At 39.1% G+C, this 16,192-nt stretch overlaps 1 protein-coding gene across 1 annotated transcript; it reads left to right on the top strand.

Moving 5' to 3' along the window:
- The first annotated feature begins 1,524 nt into the window (after window positions 1–1,524).
- Window positions 1,525–15,451, top strand: SYCE3 (synaptonemal complex central element protein 3). Its single transcript, XM_069087719.1, is given in 4 exon segments — window positions 1,525–1,675; window positions 1,678–1,815; window positions 1,818–1,901; window positions 15,285–15,451. Coding segments are annotated over 4 exon segments (426 nt in total). The 5' UTR covers window positions 1,525–1,638.
- The last annotated feature ends 741 nt before the right edge of the window (window positions 15,452–16,192 follow it).

Here is a 16,192-nt window from a genome sequence, read left to right as displayed (position 1 = left end):
TTCTTTCTCTAGTTCACCCTCCTCACAGCTGCCAAAAATTATCTTTTAAAACACGTCTGTCCATGTCACAATCCTGCTCAGATGTTTGGGGTCACTCCCTATTTTTTACCAAATAAAATGAAAGTTCCTAAACCTAGAACTCAAGTCCATTGTGGATCAGGTTTCACCCTATCTTTCCAAGCATACTGCAATACTGGACTGCATTCCCAGATTCCATTCTGTCCCTCTCTATCTCAGTGTCTTTTGGCTCAGTATCAGCAGTGCCTAGAACCTTACGCCATTACCATCTATTAAAATCCTTTTCCACTGACAAGGCCAACCTCAGATCCCACCTTTAAATATGCTTACCTCCACTAATAAATAATTCTTCTTCCATCTAATCTCTCACAGAGCTCTAATTATATTTCTACTAGGCAGTTATCATGTGTAACTGGAAATATCTCTGTATTCTGCACCCCTCCCCCACTGAAAATTTAAACTTCATGAGGACAGGGACAGTGGGTGATAACATCTTTGTATCACCAACTTCTACTGTAGGATAATCCACATAACAGGCATTTACTTAATGCATTTGTTGAATTAAATTGAACTAGAGTGTGACTTACTAATACACCACTGGTAGAGCTATGAGTTGGTCCGACCATTTGGAATTATACTAAGAAAATTATTCAAATGTCTACCAACTTTGACACAAAGGTCCCATTGTTAAGCATATATGCCAGTGAAGGGAATGACCAAAAAAAAAAACACAAAAAAACTACATAAACACATTTTTAGTAGAAAAGAACTAGCTAGCAAAGTAGATGTCCATCAACTGAGTGGCTAAAAAAGTTACCCTCCCCACAGATATAAAAATATTTATAGCAGCTCTTTTTATGGTGGCAAAGAACTGGAAATTGAGGGGATGCCCATTGATTGAGGAATGGCTGGACAAGTTGTGGTATATGAATGTAATGAAATGCTATGTGCTAGGAGAAGGCAAATTTCAGAAAAACTTGGGAGGATTTACATCAACTGATGCTGAATGAAATGAGTCAAACCAAGAGAACGTTGCACACAGAAATGGCAACATTGTACAATGATTAGCTATAATGGACTTGGCTCTTCTCAACAATATAATGATCCAAGACGATTCCAAAACACTCACGATGGAAAATGCTAACCACATCCTCAGAAAGAAATATGGAGTCTGTATGTAGATCGCAGCATACTATTTTTTCTCATTTTTTTCTTTTTTGTGATTTTCCCCTTTGTTCTTATTCTTCTATGTATGTATATATAATCTATATGAAATTACTTGCTGTCTTGGGGAGAGGGAAGGGAAGAGAGGGAGGGATAAAAAAATTGGAACTCAAAATTTTACAAAAATTAATGTTGAAAACTATATACATGTAATTGGAAAAAAATTTAAATACTATTAAGGAATAAAAAAAAGTTGTCCTCTATGAATGCAATGGAATATCATGACTATAAAAAATAATGACTATAATGAATACAGAAAAAAACACTGAAAGACCAATACGAACTGATTCAAAGTGAACTAGGAAAAACAAGGAAAACAACTGATACTAGGTGGGCAGGGAGGTGGCAGCCCAACAGTAAAGGTGGAGTGAGTGCCATCAGCCTGCCCCAGAGGCTATGACAGCTGAGGCCAATTCTGGGGAAAGAAATTATGATAAATGCTGAAGGTGCTGTCTGCCCTAAACGAGAACCTGGAGAAGCTACGGGAGGAGATGGAGAAGATATCTGCTCAGATGATCTGGATGGACTATGCCATGGTGGTGATGTGCACCAACCCTGCCTTGGAGGGCTCCATGAGGAAGATGCTCTCTTGAACTGCAAGGAGGAGATAGAGAACATCTGGCAAGAACTGCTTAATGAGACTTTTTTTAAAGTGTTGGGTGCTTTTGTTGAAATGCTTATTTTCTGTCTTTTTGTGATTATTCTAAGGGATGGCTTTGTGGCAGAGGAAAGAGGAAGGGATACATTGGAAAATTAAGTAGTGTTAAAAAAAGATATTTTTGTGGAGGGAGAAGGAAAGAAGACATGACTTTAAGCACATATAACCCTAATTTGTTTGGCACAGTGAACAGAGCACACAGCCTGGAATCAGAAAATCCTGAGTTCATATCTGACCTCAGACACTTACTGGCTATGTGACCCTGGGCAAGTCACTTAAACCTGACTGCTTCGAGTTTTTCACCTGTAAATAAACGAGATTGAAGGGGAAATGTGAAGCACTCCAGTATCTTTACCAAGAAAACCCAAATTGGGTCACAAAGCGGTTGGACACCACTGAAAAGAATGAAATAAACAATAAACCCTAACTTAGGAAACAAAGTGATATAAATTTAAAATATCCTGTGGTTATATTTATAATTCCAATAAGGACAAAAATGTACTTTGCTGGATACTTGTAATCACTTAGAATTAGTTGTTACTTAAAGGACTATAATCAACCAGAAAATAAAACAAATTTCTTCTACTTTCCCCTAAACAGCAGAAATATGAGTAATGGGCACAAAGAAAAAAAACCTAAGTTTGATGTGAGGAAAATCCTCCTAATCCCTAGAATGGAGTCAGTTACTAGACAAAGTAGTAGGTTCCCACTGACCCCAGAAGCCACCTAGTCTAACCTTACTAAAAAAAAAAAAAATCCACTACAACACAAATGATAATAGTCATCTAGCCTTTGCTTGAAGACTTCCAGTGAAAGGGAACCCAATGCTTTTCAGAGGCAGCCCACTCTAATTTTAAACAATAGTTCCAGCACCCAGGAGAATGAAGAACCCACCTCCCCACCCCATCCTGTCAAATTCCTGGCTCATGGCTAACCCAATTGATCTTACCAAATCGATAACTTTTTTATTTTTTGATGCTCCATACTGACTGACTTTCCGGTTTGGTTATTTAGAATGAATCCACCAATACATTTTATTTTATTTTATTTTAGTTTTTGCTTTTTGGAGGGCAATTGGGGTTAAATGACTTGCCCAAAGTCACACAGCTAGTAAGTGTGTCAAGTGTCTGAGGCTGGATTTGAACTGAGATCCTCCTAACTCCAGGTCCGGTGCTCTATTCACTGTGCCACTTAGCCGCCCCCACCAATACATTTTAGAAGCTAAATCTCCTATCCTCCTAGTTAACCCACCCATAGCCCAGTGAAAACAAGAGGTTAGGTCTAAGCCAAGAAAAGGGGTACTAACTAATGTAGTAAGGTTACTAATGCCCCTTTTCCTCTAGAACCCTTTCAATAATTCTTCCAGGATAAAAATCATTCAGGTAGACATAATGCTTAAATCCTTAATCCACTAGATTGTGAGCTCCTTGAGGGCAAGGGCTTTCACCTCTTTTTATATCCCTAACACTTAGCACAGTGCCTGAATCGTAACAAGTACTTAATAGATGTTTATTAAATAACTCCCCCATCTTCCCCAACAGAGACAGATTAGACCAAGAAGAATTTTGAATTTACCTGTCAAAATATTTTTTCCTTACCTCACAGACACCTGGAGGAGGCAAGTGAAAACCCAGTCTGAGTTTCTAATAAGGAATGGATTCATCAAAAATTAGCCTCCACATGTAAAGTCTTCATGCCAATATTAAACTATACCCATTTGGCTAGAGTGGTCCTTTTAGAACTGAGTCCTGTCAAACTACTTTTCTAGTGTTTCTCCTTCTTCAGAGCATATTATAATATGCTGCTGTTATCCCTTCCCTCTACTTAAACAATTAAACTCCTGGGGAAAAGCCCCAAGAGCCATCTTAGCCCACATTATGTACTTAGATGTACTGGATTCAGTTTCCTGATCTGTAAGATAGGGAGAATACCTGTAGTATATATCTCACGATGTTATTGTGAGGCCCACATACACAAAGCACTTTTTATGTTATATGTTATAAAAATTTCAGTCATCACCATCATCATTGTTGTTGCTGTTTTACTTAGCACCTCTAGAGCTTTCTATAAGTTAGAGAAGGACCTGTCTGAGCTAAAGGAATCTATACATTTTTCTGAGCTTCTAAAGAAAACTGGGGATTTCTAAGTCTCTAGGAACTGGGTAACCCCTTGAGTGATCTGAGCCCTCTTGTCTCTGACCAATAAACGTCTAATAACTGCTTAGTGAGAAAAATGAATTGTTTCTTTTAGGGACCAGAACCTAATTTGACATACTCTAAAAGGGAATTTGCCTACTAATCCACATTCTTTTTAAAATTATGTCTTCCACAAGGAGCCTTGGCTTTCTCTCATCTCAGATGTTTTGAACATGATGATTTGAAGGCACTTACCTCAGTATCTCTAAATGTCAAAGAATCTCAGAGTTGGATAATCCTCAGAGTCCATCTACCTGATAAAACCATCCTGTGCAACATTGCTAGCAAGTTGCCAATACTCCACCCTGCATGAACCTACAGCAAGAAGGAACTGGCTTCCAGAAGCATCCCATTCCACTTTCAGACGGCTTCAATTAATTATTAGGAATGCTTTCTTCTTATCAAGGGTAAATGTACTTCTACATCATCTACCAATTTCACCTACTTCTGCCCTTCAGGGCTGATCAGAGCAAGTATAATCTCTATTCCACTTGAAGGCCCTTGAAATACTTTAAGATAGCTATCATGTCCCCTTAAATCTTCTTTTCTTCAGGCTCAACAACTCAAGTTCCTTCATCTCAGGCTCATTATCCCCAGATCCTTAGATGGAATTATTTTAAATCCCCTCACAATCTTGGTCATCCTCAAGACACACTCCAGGTTGTCAATATCCTTCTTTAAATGTGGTACATTATTACATGTTATCACACAATATTACCTATGAGGTCTGCAAAATGATTATCATCTCCCTTCAGCTCAACCCTCTGTTTCTGGTAACATGACCTATGGTTCCATTAGCCTTTATGGCTTCCATGTTATACTGTTTACTATACTTTACATCTAGGCTGCTAAAATTCCCAGACCTTTTGCACATAAGCACTTGTCTAGCAATGTCACCTCCATCCATACGTCCATCACTTGATTTTCAAGCACAAATACAGGAATTTACATTTATTCCTATTAAATTTCATTTTAGATTCACTCTACTGTTCTAGTCTGTCAAGAGTTCTCTTTCTTGGATCCCAATTCTGTCATCCACGTGAGCTTTGAGACATCAGCAAGTTTGATAAATATGCCTGTAATCAAGTCACTGATGAAATGCTGTAAAAAAACTGGGCCAAGGATGGATCCCTAGAGAATTCTGGAGACTTGCCTCTAGGATGAACTCACTCCATTAATAATGGTGATCTGGGTCTCAAGCCCCATCTTCCTTTTCTACCAGAAACATGGACTAGAGATAGATAAAGCCCAAATGGCATTAAGAGAAAATTTACCTAGAAACTTTCCAACTTGTTTTTGTCCTAAATAATGACCCAAGGCTACGTTGAGATTGTTTTAAAGCCTGCTTTAGGGTGATTTGTCTGTTTCTCAGTGGTATGTCAGCCACTGCCCAGTGTGATGGCTTATTCAAAATATTGGGTAGAAATAAGATTCACTGTGAAATTAGCTGTAGACAAGCTCAGAAACTGCTAATGATGCAGAGATAATAAGGGGATTTGCAGAAAACACTGATATTGCATTATGATTAGCGAGCAGAACCTCACCCCTTGATGCCTGCGGGGCTGAAGCTCCCACAAGAAGCACAAATGCATATGTATTAGCAGCACACACTGGCAAATCCAGGCTCTTGAGGCCAATGGGCTCAGCACTCCTGGTCAGGGGCTCAGAGCTCAGCCCTGCTTTGCAAAAATGATTAATTTGTGGTTTTTGAGAATAAGAAATGTTTACTTCCTAGCAGCAGAAAAGACCAAAACCTGGCCTTCAATCAAATTCCCCATTTACAATGACAAAATCCAGAGAAACACAAATCTGAAGCCTTTTCAAACCCAGTGCCCTCTTAAACCATGCTCTCTGCCATCAGCTGACTCTTCTAGGGCAAGATTTCACATGCTGAAAGCTCCTTTGGGTCAAGATGTATTACCGAGACACACAAGTATGTATGCATGTCTGCCTACATTGTGTGCTGGGATCACAAACAAACATGCAAGTGGTAGAAATACAGTGTAATAAATACAGTACTGAATTTCAGAAATGAAATGTAACATCTGCCGTAGAGTCATGACACTGGAAACAGCCATTATCAATGACATCTGGGCCTTTATCTAATGGGATTCATATGTACATATTTACACACACACCAAAGATACGTTTGTGTGTGCTTTTGGATAATTTCTGTGTACAAGTCACAGTCTACACATTTTTTTGGCATGGAAAGAAAAAATGCAAATTGTATGCATGGCAATGAACAAGTCACCTGCATAATAAGATGCCAGAAAGTTTGAGGCGAAAACTCTTATTTACATGAAAAACAAATTGGTATGGGAAATGTATTCCTTTCCTTCACGTCCCATCACATTCATCTCTCAAAGCTGGAAACCTCTACTCAGTATAATCCCTCAGTTCCAAGCTCCATTTTCATTTTCTCCAAATTTGTTGCTAGACTTCTAAGGTGAGAGGGTGAGGTTCCCAGCTCCCAGAATTCAGTGCCTCCTTACCACTCTAGGGAACCTCACAGAAGCGTAGACTTTCAGTTGGAAACCACTTTGGAAGCTATTTAGTCCAAACCTTTATCTAACCCATCAATTCTCTCTATGATATCTATGACAAGATTCTGCAACTACTTGAGTGCTTCCAGAGATGGATAACTGAATACCCAATAAGCCAGCCCATTCCATTTTTGGACATTTCTAATTATTTTGTTGTTGTCTTATATTAATTGGGTTTAATGACCCCAAACTTCTGCTTGAATCACAGGCCAAACTTTTTATCAATTCGGCAATGTTATATGGCTACAAGTTGTAGAATACCATAGTAATCATATCTGAGAAAACTCCAGAAACAATATGACCAAAGTAGAATGCAGTGAACCTACCTCCTTTGTTTTGGACATTAGACTTCAGTTAATACAGACTAAGATCAAACTGGTATTTCTGATAAGTACTACACATTGCTGACTTATGTTAGGCTAGTAGCCAATATACATACAAAAAGTGGTGCATGTTGGGAGAATGGGCTTCATATTTTGCCTAAACTCTGTATAATACTAGTCACAGGTAATCAAAATTCTTTACTAACTGTATATGCTCATTTTGATCAGATGCACTCTTCAAAAAATGCAACTGAGACACACAAGTATAGCAATGGATAGCCATGTGCTAAACATGAACAGGCGACAATCCACTATAAATAAGGAATTAATTGTAAGCAGTGGTGACAAGGATGCCTTTTTTTTTTAAGTGTGATTGAAAAAAGGAGATGGGTTAATCACATATGAAGAATACAGGAATAACTGATCTTTTCAGCCTCCAAGGCCTACATTGACTTCTTATTCTCCTTCACCATACATAGCCAGTCTGCTGGCAAAATATTGTTTCTTTCTCTGAAATTACTCTTACATATGTCTCTTCTTCTCAACTTGCATGTTCTGCATCCTAGGTCAGAGGCCCTCATCAACTTTGACCTAAACTATTGCTATAATAGTCTTGGCTTGGTCACAGAATTATAGTTTTGCTGGCTTCTTTTGTCTCAGAAATCTGTAAACAGAGGCAGGCTGACCACATGCAAGTAATGCTATAGTCTCATGGGTTTAGAGCTGGAAGTCATCTCAGAAACCATCAAGCCCAGCTGCTCATTTTAAAGACCACCAGGAAGCTAAGACACAAAAGAAATGCCTTGCTCAGAATCACATGGCTAATAAGAATCTGAGGAAGGATTTGAACTTGGATGTTCTTAAAACATTGTGATCTCCTAATGCCCAAAGCATTATCTGCCCTCCCTCTGGATTGTACCATTGCCCCTGAAAGGTTACCAAACCATACCATTCACATAGCTAAAAAATATAGTTATAGGCAAAAGGAAAGGCTATCCTACTATGTTAACCACACATCCTTCAAGTAATCCAGGTTTGCAATCTCAGGGTCATCCTTGAAGCTCCTCTCCTCACTAAGCCCAACCAATATCCAATTGGTTTCTAAACCTTGTCACTCTTACCTACACAATGTTTTTCCCTCTCACAACCTCCAATTTAGTTTATCCCTTCATCACCTTTCACCTGGATTATTTCGACAGCCTCCTGCTTCCAGTCTCTGCCGCACTTAAATTCATCTCCAACATAGCTGCCAATGTGATATTCCTAAAACCCAGACTGGACGGTGTCACTCTCCTACTTGAAAGCCTCCAGTGGCTTCCTACTCCTCTTGGATACAACAGAGAATCCTAAACCTGTTATGTGAAGGTCTCCAAAGAGAGGCCTTCTATCTACCTTTCTAGCCTTATTTACATATCATACACTTTCGTTTCATACACTTCCCACATTTTCCATTCCAGGCAATGGGGAAAGCTACTTATTCCCTGTATATTACATCTCCTGCCTCTGTGACTTTGCATGAGTCATCCCCCATATCCAAAATTCACTCTCTCCTTGTCTTTGCTTCACAGAATCCCTAGCTTCCTCCATATCACAACTCCAGGGCTACTGTCTACCCAAGGCTTTTCCTCCCCTCCCCTCCCACCCTGGTAATTTTCTGTCAGCCTCTTGAAAGTACTCCATATAACTTTTTAGTACTTGTTATGTATTATCTGTGTATATGTTATATGTCCCTAGTATAACATGACCACCTTGAGAGGAAGAACTGTCTCGTTTTTGCCTTTGTCTTCCCATCAACTAGCACAGCACCTGACAGTAGATAGATTCTTAATATTTCTTGAATTGGATTAACTCCTTTATGCAAGTGAATCTTCCAAAAAATCATTAAGGGAACAGAATGCATTGATCCCCAGAGTGGGGATCCCCCTATCCAACTCCTTCCCTAAAGCACCACAGCCAATATATCTTTGCTTCCTGAAAAGAAGCCCTAAGTTTTTTTTCTTTGACCTTGGCTAATCTTATCATACCATTGGCAACTTTCCTGTACTCAGGGGCAGAATGTGAGCTATCTCCTGGTGAAGGCCTCCTTTGCAAAAAAAAAAAAAGTGCCCCCTTCTGTGGCACCATTTCTCTTGACCCCTGGCCAGATGCTTCCCTTTCTGACTTCTGAGGCATCAGAGCACAGAAACAGTAAAGTCACCTTGGATTTCCCTGGGTATCTCAGTCTTGTCTCCTGGATGTCATACAAAGAGTTTAGGAGAAAGCAATACAGCAAGTTCCTTCCTTGTTTTCATGGAACAAGGGAAGAACATTTATGCCTCCTAAAAACACTGACCCAGACACACTATATTAATGGACAGCTTGGTGAATAATCCCTCGGGGAGGGGGGTGCTTCCTACTCATGGATCCCTTGCTTCCTAAAGAAGCAGGTACCTCTATGTTCAGTTTCAGTCCCCAAAGTGCCATGTTTTTAATACCCTTCTGGTCATTTGTTGTGGCCTGCCTGCATATGTCAAATGACCTTTCAAAGTTAAATATCTTTACCACCCTCATTTTTTCCCCCTCTTAAATGTCAAAAGTTGCCATTCTGCAGCTGTTTCACAACAGATGGTGAAAACAACATCAAAAGCCACTGAGAAACTATATTTGGCTACTGAGCTGCCTTAGAAAACTTCAATGATTTAGACTCAGAAAGAGCTCTTGCACTCACAGTGATACATACTCATCTCTCTTCTAAACAAACACTGAGCAAAGAAACAACCAGAAGGTGGAGGATGGTGAAACCGGGGAGATCTCTGCTTCCATGGGGGATGGAAAAACAAACAAAGGCCTGGCTCCTCCGTGGGCAGCATTGGTCAATAAGAGCAATGGTCCATTCTCGAGCTCCTTTGAATTCCTAGGCCCTTTAATTGAACTTTATAAGATGAGGCAGGTGAGGCATCTTGGTCTTCCCATACACTCTGATACAAATATTTGATTCAACAAACATATAGTAACTATACTTTGTGCAGAATATTGTGCAAGGAACTGGTTGAGATAACAAAAGTTAGCTAAGACACATAGACCAATGTCAATGTCAATGAATCAGAGCTTAATGGGAATATTAAAATGTCCCAGGCGATGAGTTTTTTTCAGAGAATCATCTGAAATCAAAAAAAGTCCTACCTCTCTACCCCACTTCAGAAAGTCACAGCAAGGACCAACTGCCAGCCCAGATGAACACAACAAATGGACATTGCAACTCAGTTTTCTTACCCATAAAATGAAGAGAGTGAACTAGATGACTTCTAAAGTTCCCATACAAATCTATAGTTGTGATGCTACAATACAGGCAGACTGGCAACAAGCATTTATTTTCAGACACTGTGCTAAGCTCTGGCATACAAATAAAAAAAAGAATGCAATTCCTGCCCTTGAGGAGCTTACCTTCTAATCATGGAAGACAATGCAAAAAAAAAAAAAAAAAAGAGTTTGGTAGAGAGGGGTTGCTAAGTGGTGAGGTTGGGAAGCAGGCACCTGAGGGGGGCAAGAGAGTCAGAAGCAGAACCAATCCAGTATGGCTAATCTGGACCTCCAAATAGTAACCCTGAAAGGAACTTATCAATTAGAGAAGGGAGCCAGCAAGGATGTTCCAGGGTGAGAAAACCAGAGGCATTGAGGAAAGTTTCAGAGTTAGAAGTAGAGCTGGAAGGGAAATGAAGGATGACCGGCCTGTTCTCTACTCAAAATGAAGCCTCCTGTTATTCTAGGACACCAAGTCCAAGGATGATTTACTAACCACTGTCAGTGCAGGGACCTATATAAAAGAGAAAGTGAATGCATAGTATGGTTTAGGGTTGAAATGGTCAGGGCATCTAACTTCAGGAAAGGACTAATACCCAGCTATATCCTGGGAGGAGATGCTGAAGACATCAGTCAGTATCAAAAGCTGGATGATGCCTCAGCTGCAGCCTAGAGATGACCTAAGATCCTCACAGCTGTGCTCTGTCCCCCCCTCCATGATACTGAGGTTTTCTAGAATTTAAAGGGTCAATACCTTCTACTCTGGGCTAAAACTATTATGAAATTGCATCCATAGCAATTCATATGAGAATTCAAAGCCCAAATCCTTAGGATTCTACGAATGGAAAACAAGTTGCCTGAGGGAACTTCGTTTGTTTTCCCCTTTATATCACTCCTTGCAAAGGGCAGCACAAGTGTAGTGGGCAGAAAGTTAGCATCGAAGACAGGAAGATCTGATTTGAGTCCTTCCTTTAACACACAGTGCTTGAGTGATCCTGAACAAATCAGTCCCAGTGTTCTAGGACAATGGTGTCAAACTCAAATAGAAACGGGGGGGGGGGGGGCACTAAATTGTATATAAGAATCCCTACAGGCTGTGCATTGACTTAGAACACTACATATAAATATTATCTACATTTTTTGTATTTTTATTTATTTTGTTAAATATTTACCAATCACATATTAATCCAGCTCAGGCCACACCCAGGAGTGTTATGAGTCACATGCAGTCAGTGGGCCTCATATTTGACACCTCTGCCCTAGAAAACTCTCTAAGATGATGAATTACAGCAAAAATGTCAGCCTTCTTTAGTAGAGGAAGCTTCCTCACTAAGGAGTTCCCTATGTCAATAAAACCACAAGTCCAATTCCTGTAGCCTATCTATCATTCCTTATGAATCACAGGGCATCTAGTAAGTGACTTGTGGAGTCAGGGCTTAATAGGTGTCGATTGAATTAAACTGAGTGGAAGAGATCTATTCATCCTCAGAATTCTTAAGATTCCGAATGGAGTCTCCATTGGCTAACCATGCCACTCTGTGTCTGCTATTCTAAAGACCAATGTGGGGTCACTTTCAAGTCTTTGCAGGGTCTGTGACCACAGCATCAACCTGATGCCCCCGAGCACCCATAAAAACTCCAATCTTGCATCCTTGATGAGTTATCAGTGGAAAACAAATAGTAACTTTCTTACTTTGTTGCTCATCCATTTTGAGAATAACAGTTTTCCTTTTCTCTTTATAGCTTACTGCTACTCTGACACATTTGTTTGCTCTGTTATGGGTGCTTGGGGCTTTGATAACATCATTATAAAGACATTTAATCAAACTCACGGTTTACTCTGCCGACATTTGGCATCAGCCATAACTTGCTATAAACACTAAGCTGCAAGGTTCTTTCATGCATGATCTTCCTTAGTTTATAACTAACTGTTCAAACACTACAGGGGCATATTAGAACTCACCGAGAAGAGGTATTTTAATAAATAATTGAATGTGAGCCTCTTGGGATTTTTTTTTCCTTTTTGCTTAGATGAGTGTAAATCACTAGCCCATTCATACTTGGCAGTTCTCTGGAGTTTACAGTCAGCAGTTTCCATTCCTGTGGACAGGACAAAGCTTCTCATCAGAATCTGGCAGGTGAGAGAATGGAGACAGCCTAGCTGGCATTGGCTCTGTGCAGGGAGAATATTATTCCAGGTCACTCCTACCTTTCTTTACAACAGTCCCAAACAGAGAATCTATGATTTTTTTTTTATTATATAAAATACATTGGCGAGGGAGGAATGCCTAGTATAAGTGCAGGGTGTCCCAAAACTCTTAGTGTGCATTCTTAGCATAATTTTGGAGAGTCTAGCTTCCACCTTCATGACTGAACAGTTCTTACAACAGACAAATAGATAGAGAGAAGACATGAACAGATGAATGGACCTGGTCTTGAGTGCCTCCCAAGAGATGCCCTGATTCGTATTTATTACCTTGATAGATTTGTTTTTATCAGTGATCCATTTTCTTCCTGCACACAGAGAGTCCACCATCTCTGGAAGTCCCTCATAGTATTTTGGGGGAGACAATAAAATATGAGTCAGAAATGAGAAAAATTAATGTTCTTAACCTCTGTGAATATTTTGCTCTATTACCTTGTAATGATAATAATCATAGCTCACATACATCTATTGCTTAAAGGTTTGCAGGACACATTATACCATTGGTTCTCAAGGAGTATGTGACTTTGGTCCAAGTGGTTTATACTGAAAAAAAAATTCTTTAGTAGGAACCTAAGCCCTAGATAATTGTGAATAATATTATCAGCAGTGTACCAAATTGCCTTGGGGGAGGGGGTTCACAATTCATTTTTATTGTGGTTATTGAAAGGGGTTCAAGGAACAAAAAACATTGGGAACAGCTATACACAACATTTCATTTGTTCTTCATTATTATTAACCAACCCTACCCCACCCTCCATTTTACAAATGTAGGAACTGAGGTTAATAAAGATTAAGTGACATACACAGGGTCATGTAGCTAATAAATATCTGAGATTAGATTTAAAACCATGATTTCCTAACTCAAAGTCTAGCTCTCTATTGACTATAGAGGAGGATGTCTGCCTGTATGCTCTGTTAGTATGAAAAATAATAACATCTGTCCTGAATAGCTCATGTCCCCTGGACACTTTTAACAGAAAGTTGCCCTTTTCAACTTCTTCAATGTGGCATTTGACTTTGGAGACAGCGTGTGTGAAGTGATGTCACCCTGTAGGAAATGCCAAAAATTATCCTAGTCCATTAGTGAGGCAGCTTTAACTAAATACTACTCTTATTAAAAGGAGGTAACAGAGGTGGTAAGCTAGGTGGAGTAAATATCATACTAGTATGAGATATCTCATTTTATACATCTTGTTGTCCCCAAAATCTTAAGGCAATTTAAAGCTATGTTTAAAACTGCACACTAAGATTTTTGGGACACCCGATGCTTGCATAATAATAGTTATTTCTCTCTCTTTGATGTATTTTATATAATAAAAAACCACAGATTTAGAGCTAAAAGGGACATTGGCATTCATCTTATTCATCCCCTTCATTTTGCAGGTGAGGACAATGAGACAGGCTAAGCAACCTGCTCATGAACACAGCAAATAGATGGCAGAGATTCAAACTAAGGTCCTTGGACTTTAAATTCAATGGTCTTTTCAATATACTGCTCATCCTCTTCACTGTATTTTTGAGCATATAAAGATGACGTTTCACTGTAATTAGACTCTGTGTGATAGAATCACTTTCTGTTTAAATTTTTTTCAAATTAGAGAAAAGCCATTAACCTGAACTTTATATTTACACACACACACACACACACACACACACACACACACACACACACACACACACACGCACACACTTCTCATAGTAGAATTTCTCAGCACGTTAATTTGGGTAAAAAAAGGTTTTAAATAGATTTGAGGGCTTAAATACATCTGAGGAAAGAAAAGACTACAACAGAGGAATGTCTAATTCACCTCAAAGTAATTAATAAGTAAGTTGGATCAAGATGCCTTTTCCCTCCAAGATTGTAATTTAAAAGGTGGCTGAGTTATCAAAATTGAGCAGGGCTCTCCATTTTAACAGAAATGGAGAAGACTTCTTTTCAAAGAGAGACAGACAAAAATGAAACAAAGGTATAGATTTCCAATTAAGCCTTCCAGTAAATAAACAAAATCAAAATGAGTCAAATGATCCCTAGAATATGCTCAGAAGAAAGTAGTGAAGAAAACCAAGAATGCTGACATTACATTAATTACAACAATAAAGATGTCTCTTTCCAAATCCTCATAATCTCCAAGTTACATGGGGAAAAAAAACAACCCCAAAGTATAGAGACCTGGCCAAAGAGATCAAAATCACATGGTAACAGCATCAGATATCGTCCTTTCTGCTACTGATGTCAGGCCAAGGATGCTTTCAGGGAGACTACAATGAATTTACATTACAGTTCTTTTATTCAACTACAAAAAAAGTTACTTTATCTACCTGTGCAGTAATCCATACAACAATGAGCATAAAGAAATAGCAAGATAATGACTTGTCCCAGGATCATTTCTGTCTGAATACCATTGAGAAATATTATAATAGCCAACTAGCATTTACATAGCACTTGAATACTTGGAAAATGTTTTACATATGTTATCTCATTTGGTCCTTACAACATCCCTGGGAGGTAAGTGCTATTATTAATCCTGGTTTTTATCCCCAGATGAAGAAATTGAGGCTGAGAGCGGTTCAATGAATTGCCCAGAGTCACACAGCTAGTAAGTGAATGAGTGAGGATTCAAACTTAGGTCATCCTGACCCCAGGTCCAGTACTCTATCCACTATATCACCCAGCTGCCTGAAAAGGATAAGAATGAGAGAATAGTAATTAATAATACTCCTTAAGTACTCTATTAGATCTGGGGTCTCATCAGCATGGGTATTCCCTGAAAGAAGGCAAAATCAGGCCATCTTTTGCAGCTCTCATTCATGTCCTCCCATTCATTTATCAACAAGGGTCCACCGAGTATGCTAAAGATCTTGCTTCACATCATGGAGATACCAAAAGTAACATAAGTTATCCTTGCTCTTACCATGTGACTGATGATGATGATGATGATGATGATGATGATGATGGTAATGATGATGATGATGATGATGATGATGATGACAAAAGAAGCTAACATTTACATAGAGCTTACTATGTGCCCCACACTATGTTGTGCTTTACAATTACTATCTCATTGGATTTTTACGACAATCCTGGGAGGAAGGTACTATTATTATTTCCATTTTACAGATGAAGGAACTGAAGCAAAATGAGGCTAAATGATTTGCCCAGGGTCACACAACTAGTACATGTCTGAGACCAAATTTGAATTCATGTCTTCCTGACTCCAAACCCATTGCTCAATCTGTTGTGCTACCTAGCTGCTTATGTTTTACTAGCCCGTGTTTTTCTTTTTTTTTTCCTTTTTATTAGTATATTTTATTTTCACATCACCTAAATTTCCCAATAAGTCCCTCTCCCCTTTCCAAAGAGCAATCCCTCATAACAGAATAAAATGTAGTAGGAAAAACAGTTCTCAAAACTAAGCAACCAAATATAACAATGTATTATGAACTCAACATAGTCCCCTACCCTCGACAATGAAGGTAGGGAAATGCATTCTTGTATGTCTTCTTTGGGCATCATGGTAGAGCAGATGAAACACTAGACTTGGAAATAAAAGGACTCCTCTTCCTGAGTTCAAATCTGGCCTCGGACACTTACTAGCTGTGTGACCCTGGGCAAGTCACTTAAATCTGTTTGCCTCAGTTTCCTCATCTGGGAAATGAGCTGGAGCAGGAAATGGAAAATTATTCTAATATCTCTGCCAAAAAAACCCCAAAATGGGGCCACAAAGAGTCACATACAACTGAAA

The sequence above is a fragment of the Petaurus breviceps genome, unplaced genomic scaffold, assembly GCF_028583685.1.
Source record: "Petaurus breviceps papuanus isolate PSGF00001 unplaced genomic scaffold, PetGlider_PUasm1.0 118, whole genome shotgun sequence".
Taxonomy (NCBI): Eukaryota; Metazoa; Chordata; class Mammalia; order Diprotodontia; family Petauridae; genus Petaurus; species Petaurus breviceps.
This window is presented reverse-complemented; position numbering and strand designations above follow the sequence as displayed.